This window comes from Sapajus apella, unplaced genomic scaffold, assembly GCF_009761245.1.
Source record: "Sapajus apella isolate SASKATOON/1434 unplaced genomic scaffold, GSC_monkey_1.0 scaffold65, whole genome shotgun sequence".
Lineage (NCBI taxonomy): Eukaryota > Metazoa > Chordata > Mammalia > Primates > Cebidae > Sapajus > Sapajus apella.
In genome coordinates this window covers 7,195,703-7,221,874 of record NW_022437005.1, presented here as the reverse complement: position 1 = coordinate 7,221,874, position 26,172 = coordinate 7,195,703, and the positions used below count along the sequence as shown (strand labels likewise).

The 26,172-nt window shown below is 39.0% G+C and overlaps 1 protein-coding gene across 12 annotated transcripts in view; it reads left to right on the top strand.

Annotated features, from left to right (window-relative positions):
• Positions 1-26,172, top strand: part of RALGAPA2 (Ral GTPase activating protein catalytic subunit alpha 2) — a 333,808-nt gene that overhangs the window by 208,024 nt on the left and 99,612 nt on the right. For 11 of the 12 annotated variants that reach the window (XM_032248229.1, XM_032248227.1, XM_032248225.1 and 8 more), the window contains 5 exons: positions 646-1,417; positions 2,279-2,350; positions 8,115-8,238; positions 9,869-10,024; positions 18,382-18,540. In XM_032248229.1, the coding sequence (XP_032104120.1) occupies positions 646-1,417; positions 2,279-2,350; positions 8,115-8,238; positions 9,869-10,024; positions 18,382-18,540 (1,283 nt within the window). Of the gene's footprint in view, positions 1-645; positions 1,418-2,278; positions 2,351-8,114; positions 8,239-8,476; positions 8,698-9,868; positions 10,025-18,381; positions 18,541-26,172 lie in introns of those variants that run through there. The other variant, XM_032248236.1, reaches the window with a different exon arrangement.

The window sequence follows — 26,172 nt, the reverse complement described above, 5'->3', positions numbered from 1 at the left end:
TGCAAGTCTCATAGCCCAGGAGAAACTTTAGCTGTAGCAGCTCTCTTCTCCCACCCCAAGCCTGCAGTAGTGAAGAGCACAATTTCAGTGCCTACTGCTAGGGCATGTTACACAGTTCTGGCTGTGGAAGTCCCTACCCCACTCCAGAGCAAGTGCTCCAATCTCTCAGTCCCAGGTCTAGGAAATGCCTGTGGCTTTTTCTGGTGTCTTTTCCTCTTAGCACCTCCAAGCCCCTCCCCAAGATAGCTCTGGGGCTTGGGAGAAACATCATTCTCTGCCTTGGCCTGGGTTGGTTAGATCCCCCGTGGACAGGTAAATTACAGAGGGAGACTCTTACTCTTTCGTGTACTGGGGCTTCACTCACTGTTTTTCAGCTGGATGGCATCACAGGGGCTGTTTGCCTGTGTGGTCCTCCCTAAGATCTGGATCATCCTTCATGATTCCAGTAGATTCCCATTTTCCTTCTTGAATTAAAGCTCAGAGAGTTGATCTTTTTGCACTATCTTGCTATTTCTAAGTGGCCGAGGCACACTAAAAGCCTGTAATCTACCATCTTGGAGCCACCCCCTGCCCCCCAGAAAAAGGTGTTGCGTTTTCATCTTCATTCACCACTGACTCTTTATGTTTCTTTACTGCTGTTTACAGAGAAGAAGAGAAGAAGTTTGGAATTGATCCCTTTGACTGCTCGAATGGTGATGGCCCACCTGGTGAACCACCTGGGGCACTACCCCCTCAGTGGGGGCCCTGCCATACTGCACAGCCTTGTCAGCGAGAACCACGACAATGCCCATGTAGAAGGCTCCGAGCTGTCCTCTGAGGTGTTTAGAAGCCCAAACCTGCAGCTGTTTGTATTTAACGAAAGTACCCTCATCTCCTACCTTCAGACACCCGCAGAAGGACCGGCAGGTGGATCACCAGTGGGCTCTCTCTCTGATGTGAGAGTAATTGTGAGGGATATCTCAGGGAAGTACTCTTGGGATGGTAAGGTTTTATACGGACCTTTGGAAGGCCGCTTAGCACGCAGTGGAAGAAATCCTTCATTTCTGATTTCAGGCTGGCATCCTCACACGTTTGGACCTCAGAAGGACTCTTCTCAAGTTGAGGAAGGAGATGATGTTCTTGACAAATTACTTGAAAACATTGGCCACACAAGTCCTGAATGCCTTTTACCATCACAGCTAAATCTAAATGAACCTTCCCTACCCCCATGTGGCATGAACTATGACCAAGAGAAGGAAATCATCGAGGTCATTTTGCGCCAAAATGCTCAGGAAGATGAGTATGTCCAGAGTCGTAACTTTGATTCTGCAATGAAAGTCACCAGCCAAGGGCAGCCATCCCCAGTGGAGCCCCGAGGACCCTTTTATTTCTGCAGGTTGTTGCTTGATGACTTGGGAATGAATTCTTGGGACAGAAGGTAACAATCCACGTAGACCTCCAGCCATTTTATCATTATTTTCATGTAATTGTCCTTTCTGTCAGTTTGCAGTTGGGGAAGAAGAAAAGATTGGAAAGATTGGAGAAGAAGAGAGAATGGAGATTTTTCTCTGTTTTAACATTTGCAGCCTATTTTCTGCTACTAAATTAAAACTTGAAATGAAATTATGCTCTACTGTTACACAGATTGAATTCCAAACATCTGTTGCATATTTTAAAGGATATCAAGCAGAGAGAAAGTGAGAGAGAGAGAGCGTGTGTGTGTGTGTGTGTTTGTGTGTGTGTGTAATTACTGCTCTGTCCATTATTATTTCTGCCTTCATGCAAGATGCAAGTGAACTACAAAGGTGAATAAGCCACAGTCTAACCTTAGGTCTAATGTGGGAGGTAGATTTGATACAACTCTGATATAGGTTGGAATGACACAGGAGTTCAAGAGTAATGATTAAATCCAATGGGAAGTACAGAGCAATGGAGAAGACTTTGTGGAAAGGGGTGGATTTGACCCTAATAGTGGAATGGAGTTTTTAAGAACAGAAGTGGAGAAAAGGTATTCACAGTAGAGCTGACACTGGAAACAGACACAGGAACATGCAAACAAGTCACACACTCACCAAAGAGCCATCTGTGTCACTGGTTAGTAATGGAATGCTGGAAGAATTTTTATCCCTTTGTATGTCTTAAGGAAGATGGAGTTCATTCTGTAGGTTTCTATCACAAATCTTTTGTGAGTGAGGTCATAGAGGATGAATGATAGGTGTGTTTATTAAATAACTGATTGAAAAGCAGCAAAATGGTTCCATAATCACATGTTTTTTCTTCCATCCTTTTTTCTTTATAGGAAGAATTTTCATCTGTTGAAGAAAAATTCAAAATTATTGAGAGAGCTAAAAAATTTGGACTCCCGCCAGTGGTATGTAAAAGTATATCAAACTACTTTTTTCCTGTTTGTCTGTGGGTATGCTTAGATAACAGATACAACTGCAGAAATGAATGCACTTACTGAGACATCCAAGGGTAGTTCTGTAACCTAGCATCCAGTGACATTTGTGCACGCCATACCATTGGTGTTTTTTTACTATAAGGAATAAACTTTCATGTTTGATACACTGAAAAGAGGTCACCACTCCCATCTAATCTGTAGTTTTGATTATCTTTCTTTGTGGCTACCAGTAGAAATTTATTCTCATTTGATCTCTGCAACCACCTCTTTTTGATGAAGAAAAAGTTTACCTAGGTTAAACAGCCTGTGGTTGCTCACACCGTATTATCTAAAGCCAAGTGAGTCTGACTTCAAAATCCATGCTGTATACCAAGGCACTGCCATTCTGTACTTGTGGCTTCATAGTGTTGGAAAGGTTAAAACCAGCATGTTGTAATTAATAACTCTCTGTTAATAAGCCTCATTCTCCAAAGCTGATCAGACTCTCAGATCCAGCCCTGTTCTGTACTACTTCAGAAGCATTTCTAAAGATGATCTCAGAACTATGGAAAGTGTTTGATTTGGGGAATGTATGTTTCCAAAATCATCTAAGTCAAGAATAAGTATAGTAGTTGGTACATAACAGATGTTTCAAAGTTTTGAAGAGAATAAGGTGCTTCCTTAATCTTTAGTTTTTAAACCAAACTCTTAAAAAAAAAATTAAAAAAAAAGCTTCTTTTCCTTTTATTCCCCTTAGGAATATCCTATATTCTGTCAGCTTTCATGTGAAAATTCTGTCAGCTTTCATATGAAAAATTCAGGTTGTTTTCCTTAAGTTTATTTTTCAGCTCTTCACACTATATTTTATTCACTACATTTTTCTTACTACTCATTAACTCATAAATTTTTAAATCTATTTTGAGCTATGTGTTTTTAGAGGGTGGTGCAGTTGCCGGCTGAGAAGCAAGAAGGAGGAAAGGAAATAACAGAGCCCAGCTTTATCTTTACAAAGTCGTGTCCTAGCATTTCAGATAATTACTAGAGCTCTTTATTCCATTCATTAAATCCTTCATTCATCCACTGTCATGATTCCCTTTTAAGGCATGAGCTTCTCCTGCCTGCACTTACAGTGATGGGTTATGGCCTGCTGAATTAATATTTTCACCATCGTGTGTGTTTCAGTGGCATTGTGATGGTTTTGTTGTTTATTTTAGAGTTTTGATCAAATCTCAAAGTGATACATGCTTACATTTTATTTTCAAGCAAACTCTTGGTTCATGTCACTATTATTTGCATATCACCTTCACAACTGTGATTCTCCTTTGGTGTTTTGAATTCTTGAATTGTGTATAGACCTAACTAATAAAGTCCAGTTGGAATTTTTTTTAAAACACTTAGAAGATTATATTTCAGAAAAGTCCATTGGTAATGTCATTAAGAACTGAGTAGATGAAATAATATTAAACTTACGGCTATGTATTGTTTCCATCCTTCAGAGGCATGTGGTATTAAGATGGATTTGTTTGTATTGATCAGAAGGGCCTAAGTTTTGTGAGAATCAGAAGGGCATAAGTTTTCTTTTCTTTTATTCTTTTCTCTTCTTTACTCTTCTACTTTCCCACCTGTCTCTCTAGTTACTCAGGACCCCTCATTGCATCTCCATAGCTACACACATGTAAAGGCATGAACTATTTCCTGTATGTTTCCAAGTCTTGAGAATGTGACAGGATGGCTGTTCGAACCTGAATTACTCTTAGAAGGGAGTATGAGGGCCTTTTCTCCTAGGTGGCTTTACTATTCTCTGGAGAGTGATAAATATTTCGGTATCAAGAAATATACAGACATTTTTTAAAAACACAGAATTAAAATATTCGTTTGTAGTTTTACCTGAGTAAAAGAGCCGTTCTCTGTCCAGAAGCCTGCTACAGCTCCATTGCCATTCTAAATGTCTTTGTTTCTTGATTTATTAGGTGAAACAGTATAAGATTTGAATTTGAGTAATTTTTAAAAGTCCTTATGAAAAACCTGAACTGCCATTTCTCAGCTTGCCCTTCACTGTATTCCATTTCCTGATTACTCTTGTGATTCCTTTTCTCCAGAGGAACATAGATCAACTTCTCTATGGAAATTTTGTGAGGAATTCATTTTGAAGAACTCAGGGGTTCACGATCCTCTCCCTCCTTCCTTCAGTAATAAATAAGCAGTCATTTGGGTTCCACACTGAGCTTTTTAAGCATATGCTGAATTATTCCATGCTTCTCAGTATTAAGTGAATACTTGGTATCATGTAATTGCGGTCAATTTGTTGAGTGTTAATGCACTTTAGTTGCATGAGGTACAATTGATTAGCTCCCTGGGGTACTGTTGCAGCGAAATACAGCTTTGAATAACTGAGTGGCAGTCCCCTACCCCTTGATCAACCTTCACTTAAAACCCCAACTCCTGGATTTAGTGTCTTCTTGACATCAAACGGGTATCAACTTATTTTATGGTGAAGGGTATTTTCAAGGTTCTTTTTGAAGAAACTAGAAATAAGTCTGGGACTCTTCAGCTACGAGAAATCTAGACTGCCCTATATTTTGGTCAGGTAGCAGGTAAGAAAATACCTTGTCTGTCAACTTTCAGTCAGAACATTTCTGTTTAATTCTGATATCAATTTATCTCACTACTCTTGCTGCATATAGTTCCTTCTTAACATGTTCCCTGGAAAAGTTGAGGCCATCTTTCACTATGGTCTGGACACTGAAAATGCTATGATGAATGTACGTACAAATCACAGTGGCGTCCCTTTTAAATATAAATGCCCCCTTGCCACCACATGGGGAGGTGGATATTAAAATCATGCTTTTCTTTGGCTTTTTCATGTGACAGCACAAGGAAACTGAGCTATTCTGGTATATTCCTAATAAGAAAGAACAGTGTATTCTAATGAGGAAAGGGAGATTGTTGATTTCATGTATGTGTGTTCCTGAATTACCTGCTCCTTCATGCACTGGTGTGCTTCTTATGGATGTGAAGTGCTGTTGAAGTTGCTAATTACCATTTCAAAAGCATGGCTCTAATAAAGCCGGACACAGCTTCTGCATCCTAGCAGGCTTTCTACAGTACTAACATTTTGGAGGATGTGAAATTTGATGAATGTTTACAACTAAAGGTCATCTTTCCTCACACTCACATTGGTCAGCTCATCATTCAGGCTTAGCTCTGTTGTGCTCCCACCTTGAGTTAGTGAGGGCTCAAGGACTTAGGAACAGCTGCAATGGAAAAAGCTTAGATTTTTAAGGAGAATAAAAAAACATTTAGATAAACCTGAGATTTTTTTGTGTGTGTATGTAAAGTTGATAAAACAAAGAAAAATTAAATGCTGAGGATTTTTACATATGTGGAGAGACCTGCAGATAGAAACTGAATAACTATACTTCTCCACCTTTGTTGAAAGAGGCAGTCTTTTAGGTCATAGGTTGTGGTTTGTTATTATCCAAATGCCCAAATTTTTATAGCTCTTGGACTAAGCTAGTCAGATTCTAGGCTATTGATGTCCCCTGCCCATTCCTCAGGGCAGTGAATGGTGTGGCAATTTCAGGGCTTCCTTCTGTGTGAGGACAAGCTGTCTAAATTTATTTTAAGGACATATTAAAGATATTATAGCTGGGCATGGTGCTCAAGCCTATAAAGTCAACACTATGGGAGGCCGAGGCAGGTGATCACCTGAGATCAGGAGTTCAAGACCATCCTGGCCAACATAGCAAAGCCCTGTCTCTACAAAAAATACAAACAAAAATTAGCCAGGTATGGTGGCATGTGGTGACATGCACCTGTAGTCCCAGCTAGTGGGACAGCTGAGGCACAAGAATCATTTGAACACAGGAGGCAGAGGTTGCAGTGAGCTGAAATCATGCCACTGCACTCCAGCCTGGGTGATGAAGTGAGACTGTCTCAAAAAAAAAAAGATACTGCAAAAAGATTAAAAACATTAAAGATTATCTTTAAGGGCGTATTAAAGATAACGTGAAAATGTCTTTTAAAATGGAAGCAACCTAAATGAGGATTTGGGCTATGACATATTAATATAATGGGATGTTACAATCATTAAACCTTTGTTGTAGAAGCACATGATATAAACGTGTTCATACTAAAAAATGGTTGAAATGGTGAATTTTATGATATGTATATTTTACCATAATAAAAAGTGTTTGCAAATATTTTAAGTGAAAAAATCTTTTGTAAAGCAGAATGTAGTAACTTCTCATATATGCACGCAAAAGTGTATCCTAAAATGGTGTAGTGGCTATGTTCTTTGCTTATCTGTTGAAATTGCAAGTGATTTTTATTCTTCTCTTTTTTTTTTTCTGTATTTTCTAATTCTTCTTCTAAGTATATTTATTACATATAAACTATGGGGGAAGTGAATAAGCTATCTAACTGAATAAAAGGAGAGAACTCTCTTCCTCCAGTTATTTGTATAAATTTTAATTGAAAGTCAATTAGTTCTGCTTATTAAGTAGAGAAATAACTCATGCAAAAGGAAATCTTAGAGAATTTGTTGAAATATGGAGCCCAATTCCACCAATATGATATCTAGTCAAATTACAATGTTGAAATATTAAACAACTTGACAGAAAAATATTTCTGTGTCTAAGTACTTTATAATTATTCCTAAGAGATTTATCAGATGCAGTGTAAAAAGAGGAAAAAGGTGGAACTGCTCTGGAAGTGGACATCAGAACTTTTAAAAACCCAAAACTCTTGGATGATTGGGCTAGGGAATGAATGATTCATAATTAAAGCTTCATTTGAATGAGAACAGTGTTTTCATCTCTAAACTATCACCAAATGCTTGGTATAGATCCCGGTATTTTGTCACCTTACTCCAGGGTATAATTTGTAGAAACTTGTTATTAATGCATTCAAATATATCACCGTATCTCTGCTCAGTGTAACAGAGATTTAACTGCGTACCTACTGTATGCAAAGGGATATGCCAGATGTGCAAAAGAGAAAATGATAGGGCTTCCTTTTTCAAAGTGCACATCATATTTTCTTGATTTAATACCAGAGAATCCAAGATCTATCTGGAACAAGCAGATGAAGGATTTATATGGCTAAAAGGGGTTTCCCTGAATAGCTGTCCACCCTGTCAGGCACCCTCAGAACAGTCAGAGCACAGGAGTTGGTACCCCCCTTCATGAAGATAATACCTAAGTGTGTTCTGCTTGGAAGGATATTCTTTTTCTCATAAGACCTTGGCATATTCTATAGTTCCAATTACAGAGCCACCCAGTAGCCTTAAAATGTCGAGTTAAATATGGACGGTCACAAAGATCTATTCACAATTTATATAAATACTGTAAAAGATTTTTTTTTTTTTTTTTACCAAAAACAGAGAACTTACCAAATGGCGTGCCCCAACATGCGGCTCAGTCAGTATATCTTATGTCTGAGGATGTGGTCTCAGAAAGCAGATGGCCTTGCCACAGTTCCCATCCCCTGCTTGCTGGGTGTGCTTTTTGTTACACTTTCTGTGCCTCCTTTCAACCACCCAGCTAGGGAGGTGATAAGAATACTCATTTCTTTAGCATGGTTGTGAAGAATAAATGAGACTGTGTGTCAAACCATCTTAGAACAGTGACTGACCTCTAGCAGGTTCTCCAGTAAATGTAAACTCAGTGGTAGAAGTCATGCTGGTGGTATTAATAGTAGTGAGATAAAATTTTATATATAAGAATTCTAACTCCTTTAATTTAAAAATTTATAGCCGTGAGACACACAAAATCGCAGTGTTTTACATTGCTGAAGGTCAAGAAGACAAGTGTTCAATCCTCTCTAATGAAAGAGGAAGCCAAGCATATGAAGACTTTGTTGCTGGACTTGGATGGGAGGTAATGCATTTCATTCAGTAGTATTTATTGACAGCACTGTTTAAAGATGTGTCCAAACTAGACATTGTGTAAGTTTTTACATGAGCGTTTGCATTCAAATATAGCATAGGTAGAGTTCAGGAATTGAAGAACTTACTGAATTTGACATCTACTGTTAGTTGCTTGTCAGTATTTAATACATGAACTTTTGTTTACCCTTAACTTTCCTCTTAATATTTTTTCATTTGCTTTTTATCAGAACAATAGTCAGATGGGCTCTCCCAGCCATAGACAGTTTGTAGTAAGAGAAGACAAATGTGGGCAGAGAAGCAATGGCTTTGGCCACAGTATGGAGATTGAAGAAGAAATCAATGACTTGATGGGTGGAAAGATGAAGAAAGAGTTGGATGAAGTCAAAAGTTACAACGAAAATATAATATAATAGCCATGATGGTTTAGCTATCAACCTATTTCCCTAAGGTAGACCCCAGGATGATTGATGTTGAAAAAGTTATTTTTTTCTTTATTAAATTGTACTCTGACATACAGACATATATACATTAATACAAACACACACACATATCACACATGCATATCTGTCTCCCAGGAACATAAATCTGAGGAAAAATATATTCCTAGAATCTGAAATCATTAGGAGTAGTTAAAATGGAAATCAACATGTCTAAAATAGTTTGCTTATTTTTTATTAGTTTCTTGGGTACCTGTGCTCTGAAAAACTCTCTGGGTGCCTTTGAGAGCTCAGTGCAAGCAAGGGGACTGAGGTAATAAAGGGGACAGGGTAAGAGAACATCATAGTCAAAACGATGTACTTACTAAGAAGGCAAGTAGGTGTCAGTCCAATAGAGTTACTGCACTTCCAGGAAACTGTTTCCACCAGTAAGGCTACTTCTACTTTGTCATAGAATATATTTATTACTTAATGTATTTTAAGCCATGCAGTATCAATTAGAGTTTTAAGAGTACGTGTTTACTATATTTGTCACAGGAGAGATTCTTCTATTTCTTTTTTCGTATGTGTTAGAATAGGTATTTTACTGAAAGAATACTAGTTTATGACAAGTTAAAAATTTTGGATAAAGGCACTAAGAAGTGAACACTCATGCCATAACTTTAAAATGAATTATGACTCGTAAACTTTCAGCAGTGGTATAAAGTGGTTGTTCAACCCTTTTTAGAAAGGCAGTTTGTCAAGGATTGCTGAATTTTTTTAAATATCTGTACCTTTTGACCCAACATCTTAGAAAAACACTCCTTTGAGTGTGCTTTCTGATTTGAAGAAGGAGAAACCCCCACAAATCCATCAATAGGGAACCTCTGTATACACACACATATATGCATATATACACATAAGTTTACACATACAGGTGGGGGAAAAAAAGTTAGAGAATATATACCAAAAGTTTGACAGTGGTTTTATTCAGTTGGTATGACTACAGAGCACTTTCATTTTTAATATTTTTTATTCCTTTAACATTTTAATCTGGTCTTACTTTGTATTACGTTTGTTTGTAATCAGAAAGAAAGATATAAAAATGAAAATAATTTATTTTTTTCTGAATCCACAGCCCTGCTTAGTTAAAGAACAGCTCATTTTTGATCCTCACTCTTTCTTCTTTGTGACCTTCGTCAGGTGGATCTCTCCACCCACTGTGGGTTCATGGGTGGCCTTCAGCGCAATGGCAGCACCGGGCAGACGGCCCCTTACTATGCTACCTCGACCGTGGAAGTGATTTTCCATGTTTCCACTCGAATGCCGTCAGACTCAGATGATTCCCTCACCAAAAAGGTAAGGAGTCTCCTCAGGCACCATTCTTAGCTGCCCTGGTTTGTAGGTGAGGCTCTCCTGGACGAGACAAATAACAGGGCAGAGCACACATTGAGACAGTTGCCTCTGAACTCTACAATCCTGAGATTAAGGTTTCTGAAAAGGAAGGGTCTTAAATGTTGTTACCTCCCTCCCATTAATATTACCTAATGGAAAATGACATTTTTGATCTCCCAGATTGTCATAGGTCACAAAGTATGAGACCCCTGTTCTAGTGGAGCTCTGGGAAAGCAGTTGCTGCAGGGCGATTTGGCAGCATCTGTCAACATAAGTGCAGGTGTGCAGCTGCCCAGCAGCCCCACTGTTGCCCCTTACCTTTCATTCTTCAACTTGCCCTGTGGGCAGTTTTCTTTAGAATTCAAAGGGAACCTCATCTACCCCGAGGAACCTCCAACCTGCAGGATGTTTGCTTCAGGCAACCCTGTGTTGAATGTGAGGAGGCCTGAATAGAAGAAGTGTTTGACTCTGTAAGGAAGCCTCTAATTGGGTCGGCTTCTGTAAGCTTCCAGATGAGAAGAGCATCTCAGAGCAACTGTGATTTGCACTCACCTGGCCTTCTAGCAGGTGGGGAACCTAGAATCCCCACCTTACTGTCTCCCTACCACGTGGATGCAAGGGACTGAGGACATCACCTCATGTGCTGACTAAGGCCGGCCATTGGGGAGTCTACTGCGGTGGTTATAGCCAGGCCCTGGTGACAGGCGGACCAGGGATCAGATGTATATTAGTTATTTCATCAGCCTGTGCTTCAGTTTTTCTTCTACTAAGTGAGATTAAAAACACAGTCTATGTTACAGGGTTGTTGAGTGAGGTAAATGAGATAATTTCTGTAAAATTGCTTAGCACGGTACCTGGGAAGATGTCTCTGACCATCATCCCTCATCATTGCCCATTGGTCTAATTGATTCTTTTTTTCCCCCTGCCCCATTAGCCAGATGCTTTATATTGACCAGTTGGCCTCACTGTACCTGCTTTATTTATTATGCGGTTTCGCTTTTTCACCAGTGCAGCCACAGACATCTGCACTATGTACAGACATACCTTGTTTCACTGTGCAGCACTTCATTGCACTTCACAGGTATTAAATTTTTTACAAATTAGAGATTTGTGGCAACACTGAATCAGTCTATCAGCACTATTTTTCTAACAGCAGGTGCACATGTGTGTCTCTGTCACATTTTGTAATTTTCACAATATTTCTAACTTTGTTGTTGTTATATCTCATTCAGTGGTCTGTAATCAGTGATCTTCGATGTTGCTATTGTAATTGTTTTGGGGCACCACAAACTCCCCATATAAGATGGCAAACTTAATTGATAACTGTTGGGTGTGTTCTGACTGCTCCACCCACTGGTCCTTCACCATCTATCTTCCTCTCCTTGGACCTTCCTATTCCCTGAGCACAACAGTAGTGAAATTAGGCCAATTAATAACCCCGTAATAGCCTCAAAGTGTTCAAGTGAAAGGAAAAGTTGCATGTCTCTCACTTGAAATCAAAAGCTAGGAATGATTAAGTTTAGTGAGGAAGGCGTGTTGAAAGCTGAGCTACACCAAAAGCTAGGCCTCTTGCACCAAACATTTCGCCATTTTTGAACGTAAAGGAAAAGTTTTTGAAGGAAATTAAAGTGCTGCTCCAGTGAACACATGAATAATAAGAAAACGAAATAGCCTTATTGCTGATAACGGAGAAAGTTTTAGTGGTCTGAACAGAAGATCAAACCAGCCACAGCATTCCTTTAAGCCAGAGCCCAATCCAGAGCAAGGCCTTAACACTTTTCAATTTTATGAAGGCCGAGAGAGGTGAGGAAGCTGGAGAAGAAAAGCTTGAAGCTTGCCAAGGTTGGTTCATGAAGTTTGAAAAGAAGCTGTCTCCATAAAATGAAAGTGCAAGGTGAAGCAGCAAGTGCTCGTGTAGAAGCTGCAGCTTAGCCAGAAGACCTAGCTAAGATCAGGCATGGAGGTGGCTATCCTAAACAGCAGATTTCAGATGTAATAAAAACAGCCTTCTGCTGGAAGAAGATGCTATCTAGCACTTTCATAACTAGAGAATAAAAGTTAATGCCGGATTTCAAAGCTTCAAAGGAACAGGCTGACTCGCTTGTTAGGGCTAATGCAGCTGGTGACTTTAAGTTGAAGCCAGTGCTCATTTACCATTCTGCAAATTCTAGGGCCCTTAAACATTAGGCTAAATCTACTCTGCCTATGCTCTATAAATGGAACAACAAAACCAGGGTGGCAGCACATCTGTTTACAGCATGGTTTACTGAAGATTTAAAGCCCACTGTTGAGACCTACCACTCAGAGTCAAAGATTTATTTCAAAGTATTACTCCTCATTGACAATATACCTTATCACCGAAGAGCTCTGATGGAGATGCAATGTTGTTTTTCATGCCTGCTAACACAATATCCATATTCTGCAACCCACAGATCTAGGCGTAATTTCAACTTTCAAGTCTTATTATTTAAAGAACTTGGCTATCACTGCCATAGATAGTGATTTCTCCAATGGATCTGGCAAAGAACATAGAAAACCCTCTAGAAAGGATTCACCACTCTAGATGCCATTAGGAACATTCATGATTCATCGGGAAAGGTCAAGATACCAACATTCACAGTAGTTTGGATAAAGTAGAGTCCCACCCTCATGGATGGCTTTAAAAGGTTTGAGACCTTAGTGGAGAAAAGTCACTGCACATGTAGCAGAAATAGCAAGAGAACTGGAATTAGAAGTAGAGACTAAAGATGTAACTGAATTACTCCAATGTCATGATAAAATTTTGACTGGACGAAGAGTTGCTTCTTATGAATAAGCAAAGAAAAGTGGTTTCTTGAGAAGGAATCTGTTCTCAGTGAATATGCTGTGAACATTGTTGAAATGACAACAGAGGATTTAGAATATTCTATAAACTTAGTTGGTAAAGCAGTGACAGGGTTTGAGAGGATTATTCCAATTTCGAAAGAGGCTCTACTGTGCTCAAAATGCTGTCAGACACCATCACATGCTCCAGGTAATTCTTCCATGAAAGGAAGAGTGAATCAATATGGCAATTTCATTGTCTTACTTTATGAAATTTCCACAGCCACCCCAGCCTTCAGTAACCACCACCCTGATCAATCAGCAGCTACCAGCATCAAGGCAAAACTGTGTACCAGCAAAAAAATATTACAACTCACTGAAGACTCAGATAATCATTAGCATTTTTTAGCAATAAAAGATTTTTAAATTAATATATGTATGTTAAGAAATAATGCTATTGTGCATTTAGTGGACTATAGTAAATGTAAGTTTTATGCACACTGCTTTCCCAGTGCACACACAAGTTTGTGTGATTTGCTTTATTGCAATATTTGCAATATCTATATTTGCAATATTTAAAAAACACCTGTTGCAGATATGTCCAGAACCAAGCCTGTAATATCTCTGAGGTGTGCCTGTATATGATGGTCAGCAGTGCATGTAAAACATCAGAACTCGAGTCACGGCCCAATGACAGACAACTTTCATAGTAATCAAGTGTCTCAGACATACAAAACACATTTGCATTCAAAAACTCAGCAGCCTTTTCCTCTCCTACCCCAGCATGCTATAATGACCTCCTGGGGGTGGCAGTACTGCAGCCAGAAGAGCTGACCACGTGCTGGTTCCCACAGACCTTGGAGGAGCTGCCTCAGTGTTGGGTTTTAATGGCTGCCCTGGCCGTAGAGCTCTCAGGAAAGGGAACTCTGCCCTCCAAGAGTTCACCAGGATCTCAGAGTCTAATGTAGCTTGCCAGGACCCTAAGCTGGGCTTACACATCTTTTTTATTTGCAGTACATTGTATATTGTTTCTGCTTTGCAAATGTGTCACCATATTCTATAATTTTCTTATGACTGAGAATTATTTTTTGAAAAGATAAAATTTACATATAAAATTTTTTAAATTATTTCTTAAGTAAAGTAGAACTGTTTTTTTCTTTTTGAGAAAAGACATGTTATCTTGATAAGATGCCATGCTATAAATAATGTTCTAAGGCTTGGCCTGGTTTAAAGATTCCCTACTGTAATAATCAAAATTCAACTGATACCTTTTGCAGCTCTAAGATTTAGCATCATTAATGATAAACTCTCTTTATCAGATATCTCACGGCTAGACTAAAAATCAGTCACAGTAACAGCAGCCCACAGTTCCTTGTCTTACTCTAACTAAATTGTCCCTAACAGCTTAAAAATGAGCTGCAAAATTCTAAAGTGATTCATGCTCTCTTCTGCCCCTATCATGGGGGGACTTTTTCAATTCTGCAATCCGGTTGCAACCCCATACTGAACTCTTGATCCTTCACTGCAGAAATTTGTTAGCTCCAGCTAGATTAGATTTTTCACAGCTAATCTAACTGCTGTAGGGGTTTGCAGAGTGGGGACAGAGCTGTGCTATTGGATTTGTCCAATTCATTTGACTCCAGGACTATAATTGCACTTATGTCTTACAAGGCTTTTATAGCCTCAGGCTGGCCAGGCACATAAAAAACAAATTGGCAGTGATACAGTATGAGTGAAATGGGATGAAAGGCCCACATTATCAGTCTCCAGGCAGCGCTGTTCTGGCAGGAAGTTTCTTGGTTAATTTACAAATAAAACTTAGATTTTAGGATGGGCACACTGTCAGCTGAACAATGGGGATGTCAGGCCTGACTATTACTTAGTAAAAGTAGCAGCCGGGCCCACTGAGGAGCAGGAATTCTTCAATCAAACAGACGACTCCTTCTGGAGCCAGCTGGCGATGTAATGCAATTAGTCGGGAAAGGAGGTCAGCCTATTAGGTGTGTACCATGACCAGTGTCACCAGTGGCGTGCAGCCCGGCAGCAGCAACAGACAGAATAGCTTAGGCAAAGGGACTTTAAAACTCTGTTAGGACGAGAAGTTGTGGGGCATGGGATTGATTTCTTAAGACTTAAAATCCGAGCATTTGTTCAGAGCCTGAAAAGTATCCAGGCATTCTGGAGCCTGTCGTGCAGTTGAAGGAGTAGCTGACATAAACACCGGCTCCATTCCAGGAAACTCATCGTTCTTCCCCAGTTACACAGGAGTCAGATCAGCCTGACTTGTGTGTACTCACTAAACTCACTGGTGGATTTCTAATTTGAGGGACTCTAATCACAGTTCTCCAATACTCACAAAATGATGTCTCTATGATAGACTCTTTTTTAAATTGGCCAACACTTTGAGGTGTCCAGAGTATTCCATACGTTCTAACATGGTTGATATGTTAGATGAATTTTATTGACATGCCCAGATGAATTTTATTTATTTTACCTACCTGTTTTCTTATAGGCCAAAGAAGGCATATTTTTGCCCTTTGCTCCAGATTTATCAGCCAGGTGCTCCCACGGCCTTAGCTTTTAGTTTTGTGATTTAGCTATTTTAACTGTGACGTATCCAGAAGTCTGAGTCACGTGCCACTGAAAACAGCTTTGAGATGATGAATATCATATCATTACCACAAAGACAGCTCTTCCTTAATTACAGAATTGCCACACTGGGAGGTTGGGTCTATTAATGTGAAACTACCCTCCCTTTTGTAGTTCTGAGAATTCAGATGCAAGTAAAATTAAGAGAGACTTACTTAGGTTGTATTATTGAGTAACCCAATTTGAAATTGGAAAGTAACTACAGAATTTCAATAATCATGATTAAGGTTTTGCAACTAATATTTGTGGATCAAAAGGAACTATCGCAGAAACTAGAGTGCCAACATGGGGTAGTGGCAGCATGTTTGAGGGGTGTTTAGTAGGTGAGCTGTTTCCATTCAGACATTTGTGCAAGCATTATACCAAGGGACCCAGAGTCACCCTGAAGCTGGCTGTCTTTGCAGGGTGAGGGCTGTAGGTGTGAGGTCTGGGACAGCCCCATTTCTCACAATTACCTTCTGCAGGTCTAAATTCCCCCTACAGTTCCAGTTAGATACTATTCATATTTCCCTGAAAACATACCTATATTAGGTTTTGGTGATGCTGGCTACCACGTTTTCACTCCAAAAGAACTGAATTTTAGGAGTGCATTGTAATGTCTTTGCATGTTTTATTAAAAAGGAAAAAGGAAAAGAAAAGCTATAGCAAAATAGCAATGGAGAAGTGTAGAGAGATGTTCAGCACTACTAGAAGACCCGGTGTTGTATTTTGTTTAGAACTATTTATATAAAGGGTTTGCTATACGTTTTGCCGCTATTCTTTTACCTTTATATTAGAAGAGGGAAGGAAAAAATGATTTACTGGGTAATTTTGCTTTTAGAAAGTTGTAGATGCCATTAAATTATTCTGGATCATTGTGACTTGTGCTCAGCACCCACAGTTGCATTTGTCCCAGAGACCACATTCAGACACAGTTGAATCATGCATCCCTCAGTATAGGTACAATGGCACAGGCACAGGTCCCTTTTTAAATAATTGGCCTGTACAGTCGTTCCCAGAAGTATGACAGAGTGAAGAATAAACAGGCCTTGCAGCAAATGAGCTTCCTTTTGTAACCTTACAAATGGAAAAAAAGGCTATGTTGGGGTTGCCTCAGATTTTCTTTTTGTGGTCAAATAGTCTAAAGAAAACTGTATTTATGCTAACATGTTTTAAATACATAGTATTCCGGAAAATCTTTTTTAAAAATACTTTAAGACAAAACTAAAAACATTAGATTTGACATGTCTCTATGTTATTAAACTGCTTCTGAATTTAGTCATTTTTAATGCTCATCTGTTAGATAAGGAAGCAAGAAATACTTATTCATGGTGCCAGAGAGCATCCTTCTGCTGTTCCATGTGAGAGAATGAGAATCTCGAATTCCCAGAAGGTGTCAGAGGGCCTCACCAGCCTTTGTGGTTTCAGAACTTCAGTTCTGGTCAACCTTTTAATCATTTTTTTTTTTTCAGACGGAGCTTCGCTCTTGTTACCCAGGCTGGAGTGCAATGGCGCGATCTCGGCTCACTGCAACCTCTGCCTCCTGGGTTCAGGCAATTCTCCTGCCTCAGCCTCCTGAGTAGCTGGGATTACAGGCACACGCCACCATGCCCAGCTAATTTTTTGTATCTTTAGTAGAGACGGGGTTTCACCATGTTGACCAGGATGGTCTCGATCTCTTGACCTCGTGATCCACTCGCCTCGGCCTCCCAAAGTGCTGGGATTACAGGTGTGAGCCACCACACCCAGCCCAACATTTTAATCTTTATAATCTAGTTTCTTCTAGTCACACTTTGATTCTTTGTCACTTAAATGATTTTGTATGCAGCTTTCTCCATCTTGAGGTGGCATAGTCATCATGCAGGAGATTTATCAAGGGCGTTCTTACACCTGACAGAGTCTAGGCCTGGAAGAACTTTCAAGGGGTCTGGTTTTGGAGATCTTTCTAGTAAGGCCTCCTCAAAGAGGCCAGGGGTCTGTGATTTGCTTTTGTTCTTTACAGCCTCTTTGTATATAAGATGATGAAACAAGTGGGCTACACTACTGAACAATAACAATAAAGTAACTTTGGGTGCAGGCTTAGGTAGCCTTGAAACAGTGGAAATTGCCCTGAGTTGGAAGCCCCAGTGCATGTCCCCAGGCCCACTTTGCCACTGCTGCTCAGGCATCCTCAGGTAGGTGGTGCCTTCACTTTCCTGATTGCCTATTTCCTTTTTGTACAATAAGATGAAGATGATGTCATCTACCTTAGAGAGTTAGTGGGAAGATTAAGGGAGACAGTGTGTGTGAACATGCTTTCTATACGGTAAGCACTCTTTAAATGCTAAGTAGGAGTGTTATCAGACTTAAGCAATAGTTATTCATTTCCTAAGCAAAGGTAATTTTATACATCCTTTTCTTAAAGGTTTGTTACAAATCTAGTTTCTTATACATTTGGTAACAATTGTGTTGTAATGGCTTATGTTCTCTTGTTCATATTCTTATTTTCATAATAACCGTTGAATTAGGAGTCTCATAAAGGACAACTGCAATGTGAAATAAAAGACATGTGTTAATAATTGTGTAGAAACATATTCACCAATACAAAGCATAGGACTCTGATGCAGGAGTAAAATTCTGTTTTTTACAGAAATAAATTCTTACAAAGGCCTCAGCCCCATCCAGTCGTAATGTGCCTACGAAGCTTGTTAGCCTTACCTTGGTACCAATGACAGGCTATGTTTTTATATACTTGTGCTTTTCAAAATCCTCATAGAAGACATCAGTGTTGTAGCATTTTTTGTTAGTGAATTCTTTTGGCCTTTGAGTTTTATAATTCAATTTGTAAGCCACGACCCCTCATAAACTGCTGTTATCACCCTGATTAATAAAGAGCCAATTTGCTCTTGCAGCTTCGTCACTTGGGGAATGATGAAGTCCATATCGTCTGGTCTGAACACTCCAGAGACTACCGCAGGGGTATTATCCCAACTGCCTTTGGAGATGTTTCAATCATTATTTACCCAATGAAGAATCACATGTTCTTCATCGCAATAACGAAGAAACCTGAGGTATGTTTTCATTGCATTGTTACACTGACTCATACAGCATTTGCCATGTAATTCACTGACACTGACAATCAGTAATTTAAGTATGTTAAAGGGGACTCTCATCCAATTGTTGAATGTCTTTATGTGCTATATTGCAATTAAATATGAATTGGGATTTTCATAGAATTTTTCATCATGAGCACAAAATTTTATTATCGTATTACTAGGTCTTTTGGAAATTATAATGTCAAATTTATTCGTTTGTAAATGTTTTAAGTTTCCTAAATTTTGTACTTTTGAAAAATTATAACTTAAAATTTTGGGCATGTTGATTAATAATAAGAGTTGAAGGAACCCCATATCATGTCTAGCATTTTGTGGAGAACTGTGGGTATAGAATCCAACCTTGCCTGGTATACGGGTGCTTGCTGAGCCTGTGACTGTGCTAATGGGGTCAGTCCTGCATGATTGCAGGCATGTCCATGAAGAGGCCAAGCCTCTGGAGCACAGCCCACGTGATGAGTTTCAACAATTGGAGCACCTTGCTACAGAATCAATTCAGCCATGTCAATTGGTATTGATCATGGGAAGAGCTGGAACAATCCAATGAGCTGTGTGCTGTATAATAAATTGGCTGCAGTTTCGATCCTTTTCATACCTTTAGTGGTGTTTTAGCCATGCTTTATGTAGTGACTGGTTTTTGTTTTAGAATTACTAATAGAAGGTTGTTTTTAAAGTTTTTAAATTAAACATTAGTATATTAAGCCATTCCTCAAGAGGAATGATTTTGTGTTTTTCAGCTTGATAATAAATATAATTTTCATTTTCATTTCAAGTTGGTTTCCTGAAGAAGCTGAAAGTTACCCTTCTGAAAACTCTCTTTTAAAGCTTTGAAATAATAGGCAACAGATTTATTGTTCATATTGGGATTTTGACCTGATCTAAAGGGTTAAAGTTGTTAGGATTAAATGAGCTAATAAATAGAAAGTGCTTCAAACAGTGCCTGGTCCAGAGTAAAAGCTGCTTAAGTGTTAGCTGGTATTATTATTATTGTTGTTATTTTTTGTTGTTACTACTTGGAGAGAGAATACTTAATGAATTCCAAGTTTAACATGCTTATTATTCTCTGAATAAATGCAGTGTGGGTCAACTCCTGAATTCATAAAAGTCCCATTCTGGCTGTTGCAAAGCCTGACATAAAGGGAACCCTCTTTTCTATTCAGGGAACGCAGATGCCAAAAGTCGCTTCATATTAAATATTTGCATCATTTTTGATTCTGATCTCCATGTGCATGAAGTTTTCAGTTTTATGCATGAAAATGGCTCTGAGTGCTAACATTTGTATTTGTCCATGAAGAGCAGTACTTTAAAGAATTAAACTGAAAATTTTAATATTAGGGAACCAGTGAATTTAGTGTCTTGTAGATTTCAAAAATAGGAAATGTGTTTCTTTAATATTTAGTATGGAGTAATTGGCTTTATTAGCTCATTTTCAACATGGTCCTCTAAAATGTCGTTTATTGTCCTAAAAAGTCACCTTTATTTTTAAAGTAAATAAAGAGCATACAAGGCATTTTAATTCACTTTATAGAATCAAAGTGATTTTTTAAAAGATAGTACACTTATAATGCATGAAAATAATTATTAACATACCTTGTAAGCTTTCTTACAAAATGTTTGTACATTTTATGAATTTGGTTATAAATTCTGACAAGATGAATTGAGTAAATTGTTTTCTTAATATTTTAATTCAAAAAGCCTAAAAGGAAGAAGAGAATAATGGCCAACTGGAAATTTAGTATTATCCTTACATTTAAAGTACAAACCATTACAATGTAATAAAATTAATCCAGACATTTCCAGGGCAAGTGTGGCTGACCTTTTGTTCACCAACCACTGACCCCAGGGTGAATGCAAGAGGCTTGCGGAGGGAAAGTCTGTTTGTTTGGCTTCAGTCCCTGGTATTTAAATTGCATTCCCTAATCAAATGAAAAGGCTGTCCTCTCTATCAGGTTACAGAATCCATGGCAACATTTGGCCTTTTATATCCATAATGTTAGCCTTTTTGTTTGCATCTAAGTAGAGACACCTGGAGCAATGTTAACATTAACCGATTTAGCATTAATAGCTTCATTATATAAGAATTTCTGATCAGATAGCTGTTACTTTTGTTATATTGCTTCAGCTTGTATTGTTGTCATTTTTTATCTCCCTGCTTGGCAACCAGGCAATGATTTGCAAATTTTTTTTGTCTTGATTAATTAAGCAATATAATTATCAGTAACCGTGATGCAGTCTTTGCTCAACAAAGCTTCTGAGAGAAAACAATGGTAAGTCTGTTAGTATGAATGCATTCCACGCGTCCCAGATGCATGAGGATATTATGGACAATGAGGGGAAAGGCCGCCTGTGAGCGAGGACAAAGGGTGCCACGCAGACTCAACACACTGCACATACCGCCAGGGACATGCTGCGGGCTCCCTGGGACACAGACGCCTCGTTAGATTACAGCTAGTCAGCAGAGATTAATTCTTAGCCATTTGGTGCAATAATTTACCCATTCCCCAGCCTTTTAACTAGTGCTTCTTACTGTGGAAGGGAAGGCTTTGTACTCATAAGGTTTATTTAACCTTGCCCACTTTTAGGGATCTCCACCAAAATCATTATTTTTTTTTCTTAGAAATTGTAATGACACAGCTGCTTGAAGTTAAGGAATATTCCTTTTGGAGGACAGGATATGTATAAGTTTCTGAAAATGTAGGTAGAGTCAAAGGTATTCTTTTAGCACCTGTATATTTCATCTGAACATAGTATGACTCTGTAGTCTAAGTACATTTATTTTATTGTTCTCTGGGCAGCCATACTTCTCTAAGAATAATTGTAATCCTTTTTTGGGAGAAAAAAAAACCTCATCAGTACACAAAAGTCTTGCTCATTGGATAGAGTCATGCATATTCAAATTGTACTTTCATTCACTTGGCCTCATTAATAGCGTATGTAATAATGTAGGGCTATTTGTAATACAAGCTTACAGGCAGCATTGCTTCCAAGTCCTTTGAAATTTAACATATTTCGCTTTTTCATTCCATACACCTCCCTTAAATATACAAATTATGTGCCTGGCAGAATCCGCCTCCTCTTAATAATACACAGCATTTGTGAATGGTATGTTGAAGAAGTGTGGGTGTGCTTGTGTGAGTGCATAAAACCCTCTCATCTCAGAGGGCCTGTTCACTTCTTGAGCTTTGTATTGAACTCCTTTTTTTCACTAAATAAAAAAAAAAAAATCAGTGTGCTTAGCAGCATCATTTCATTGTTAAATTACTTTCGAAATAAGTCCATCTCCACAAATATTGACACAATAGTTCTTTGGCTATAGAAAAGAAATGTGTTATTGTTAGACTTATGTTTTTTCCAGCTTTTATTACTAAGTCAGCAGTCAAGGAAAGACTTGCATATAGAGCAGAATGTGAGTAATTCAAAGGGTTTGTTAAAATGCCCGATTTGTTCTTCAGAAAAGTGATTCATAGAGCCTCCACACTGTAGTGAGTACCCACACTGCTTTCCCTCCCTTTCGGTATCTGGAAAGTAACACTGGTGGTCAAAGTGTTTGCCTTTAGAAATTTTTGAAGGTAAGTTTTAGTGGTTTGGGCAAGTTTGTTTCCAGGCATAGTAGTGATTGATGGTGACCAGTTACCAGAGGATAGATGTTCAGAAGCAGCCTTGAGCAGGAGCAGTTGCGACAAGAGGAAGTTTTGGTGAAGTGTTCTCCTGTTCACCTCAACCAGAGTGTCCCTTTTGTAAATGGGCAACATGCTAATGTCCTCTGAACTCTACTTACTCAGCCCTGGTACATATGGGCATGGAGAAAAAAAAGATAATGATTTAGTCATTTCTGAAAAGCATAGGAGGGAAAGAGTAATAAGACAGGCGATGGGACACCAGAGTTCCAGTTCTAAGCCTACCACATGCTGGTAGGTGTCTTGGGTAGATCTTTCCGTTTCTTTGAACCTTAGCTTCCTCAGCTGTGAAGTGCTGGTTGAGAACCAAGACTTCTCTGTAGTCCTTTCAGGGATTCTATATGCCTTTTTTGGGCTCCTCTTGTTCCTAGATGCCTGTACATGATGAATCCTGACTATCAAGTTTCAGCATCATTTGTGAGTGTGTGTGTGTGAGTGAGAGCGAGAGGGAGAGAGAGAGAGAGAGAGAGAGAGAGAGAGAGAGTGTGTGTGTGTGTGTGTGTGTGTGTGTGTGTGTGTGTGTGTGTTCCTACATCCCTTTTCAGGGTGACATCTAGCCCAGGACCTATGCCTGGAACAGGTGCCCAGAAATGCTGGGAAAAGGCTGATATGCCAGAAGCTACAAGAGCATTTGTACATGGGAGGCTGAAAGGAGCCTAGGATTGGCATTGAGTTTGACAGGAAATCTTTTAAGCGTACTAGTTTGGCCTCACAGTATAGGGAGTGTGTTTGACTTTGTAACATGGTTATGTAAATTTCTTTCTTTTTATTTATTTGTGCAGTTTTCTTAAATATTTATCCTAGTCTCAACCAACTAACCTGTTTAAGAGTAAATCATGCCCTTTAAAATACTCTGGGAAATTCCCAGAGAAAGTATATTGGTAACCTTTGAATTTACAAAGAATTATTTATTTGGAAAAGATCATTGAAAATACCAAACAACCAGAATGTACTAAAATATTTATTAAATGGATTACTACATTATGTTCTGTTTGGATAATTTGTTATTATTGTTATTGGCATTATTTTTAGTAAAGGAATGACATTGAGAACTATGTGAAAAGGCATCTGTCATTTGCAGATGTTAAATTAAAATCAAATTTCTTCTCTAATTCATTCCACTTCTAATTAGAGGAATTCCCTGGATACAAGGGATTTGTATTATTCCTTTTGTTCAGTTTTTGAAAGACTGAGTCACCCACGAGCAGTTGCTAAAGAATACTAAAGAACATTTATTTATACAATAAGCCATGCTGCAGATGGAAGAAAATCTATAGCCTGCTATTATTAACTCTTAGCTGCTGTTTTATCTTTCACAACAATTTGGCTTTTTAGACTTTCTTCTCAATTGATTTTCCTCAAAAGTTGATGTTGTTTCCCTTTAAGTTGGTCTTTGCATATACATCTTCCTCTTATTTGCTTCATCCTCTCTCCTTTGGCCAGCCAGAGCCAGCCTGTGCAACTGCATACCACATGGCAAATGGTAGCGTAAGAAAGCAAAGCAGCTCTCATTCTCTGCCTCTGAGCCACTCAATAGGAGGGGCCTTTTGGCTCAAGAGACAGCACGATCCCCAAACCCCTCGGCATGTGTCTTCCAGGTTCCTGCACACAGGTGCACACACTGTTAGCCACTCAGCCCAGCAAGGAGGATGGACATCTGGAACACACCGAACTTCTGTGCAAGGGAAACAGCACTCATTGCCCCAGAATCAGAGAGTTTATCTTTTCAGTAGTATTTTCTGTGCTATACTTGAAATGTATTAGTTTTTTGTTGTTGGGTTTTTTGCTCTTTTTTTTTTTCATGAATATTTTCATTACAAGTCCACCTCACCTATTACTGGACTGCTTTTACTGTAAGCCATAAGAGGAAGTACACTTACTTTTTTATATAGAATATTTTTTAAATAAATTTTTTGAAGTGTGGTGTTAGTAAAGATAGAAGAAAAGGTTATTCTTTCTTATTTTCTTATTTGTTTCTTATTAGAACTTGGCAACACGAATCATCTTAGACTATGAGTAGGTCCTTGATTTTCCTTTCTGGAATGGAAACACCTGCATTTTCTACCAGTACTATCATAGAGAGAAAGCTCATTATTAGTCACCCCTGTAGAACTAACAGTCTCATTCCTCTTGGCTCCCATTTGAATTCTCACAGATCTGACTGCTTCCTCTGTGCAGTAGACTCTGATATCAAAACAGCTTTGCCCAATCTTCACAGCTTTAAAATTTTTGTATTTTAATTGTGGAAACTTTTCCTCAAACCCACCAAACAGAACTGTGGCAGTGGAAGAAGGCTACTCAGGATCCTAAGGTCACTCCCGTCACCCTCTTCCTTGGCCTTTCATGCATCTCCATGAAGCAAAACACAGATGGTCACAGGAGACCTTATTCTAGAAATGTAGAAAGGGGCAACAGACTTGATTAATGCCCAGGAATCAGTCCCTAGGGAGTGGGAGTCCTTCTTTCAGTCATGAAGGCAACATCTATCTGTTGAGGCTGCTTCATGACAGGTACTGTGTCAAGGGCTGAGGGTCCCACTCTCCTGGAATCTAAATTTTAGTAAGGGAGATGGCCAGTAAATAAATAAATATATAAATAAATGGTTTAGCCAGAGTCTTTTTTTTTTTTTAATAGGAATATGTGTTTCAAAGTAAAGCAAAGCAGAGTGATAGAATGGGCAGGAGGGAGCCTGCTTTAATTCAGATAGGGAGGTGTCTGGTTTCCAGTTCAGCATGTAGGGAGCTTGATGGTCATCACTCCCATCCTTACAGCAAGAAAAAGAACAAGCTGATGACCCATCAGAGAATTGAAGTGGCCAGGCAAACTCCTGTCCCTAAAGTTAGAGAGACAGACAGGCAGATACAGAGAATCACAGCTTATCAGAACAGAAGCCCGGGAGCAGAAACCGCTGGGAAACCAGTACCACAGCAGGAATACTTAAATTATAATTTGCCAGTTGCAGGAGGCTTAGTGTGGACAAATGTGCGAGTTAAATAGAGTCAAGTGCGGCTGGCTCACAGTCCCCCACGCTTTCGTGAGTTTTACCTCTAGGGTACCTGCCAGGTTCAAAACTGGAGGAAAATCCCCTCTCTTTGGCAGAAAAGGGGAGAAGGCAGCCATTTGGAAATACAGTTGACCTTTGAGCATCATTGGTTTGAACTGTGTGGGTCCGCTTACCCATAGATGTTTTTCAACCATACGCATGGTGTCCAGAAACCAGTTTTTTTCCCTTTTAGCCTCTCATTTTTATCTTTCATTATTTCTAGCCTGGCACTTGATTCTCTCGTTCTTCATTAGAACTTCGATTGTCTAAGATTTACTTATAGGAACTTATTAGAAATGTGGGAAAAACATGTTGTTTGTAGTTCTAATGAAATGCCTCCAAGAAGCTCTGTCTTCCCAAGTCTGTATACAATATTTGTGGGAAACAAAACCCATGCAAATGGAGGGCTGACTTTTAGTATTTGTGGGCTAATTTCAGGAATTAAGTATGCTTGGATTTTGACATGCACAGGGATAGGGCATTGGTTCTGGAGCCAGTCCCTCTTGTATACCTAGGGATCCCTGTATGCCTAAAGTATTTTGTTGTTATTAACAAAGTCTGCCCTCAAGAGAAACTTTTTTTTGTCGAGGGAGATGAATCTGGCTCTCTCACCCAGGCTAGAGTGCAGTAGCACGATCTTGGCTCACTGCAACTCCCACCTCTAGGGCTTAAGCAATCCTCTGTCCTCAGCCTCCTGAGTAGCTGGGACTAAAGGTGTATGCCATCTTACCTAGCTAAGTTTTTTTGTTTTTGTTTTTGTTTTTTTTTTAAGAAACGGAATTTCACTGCGTTATCCAGACTGGTCTCAAAATCCTGAGCTCAAGTGATTCACTCACCTCAGCCTTTCAAAGTGCTGAGATTACAGGCATG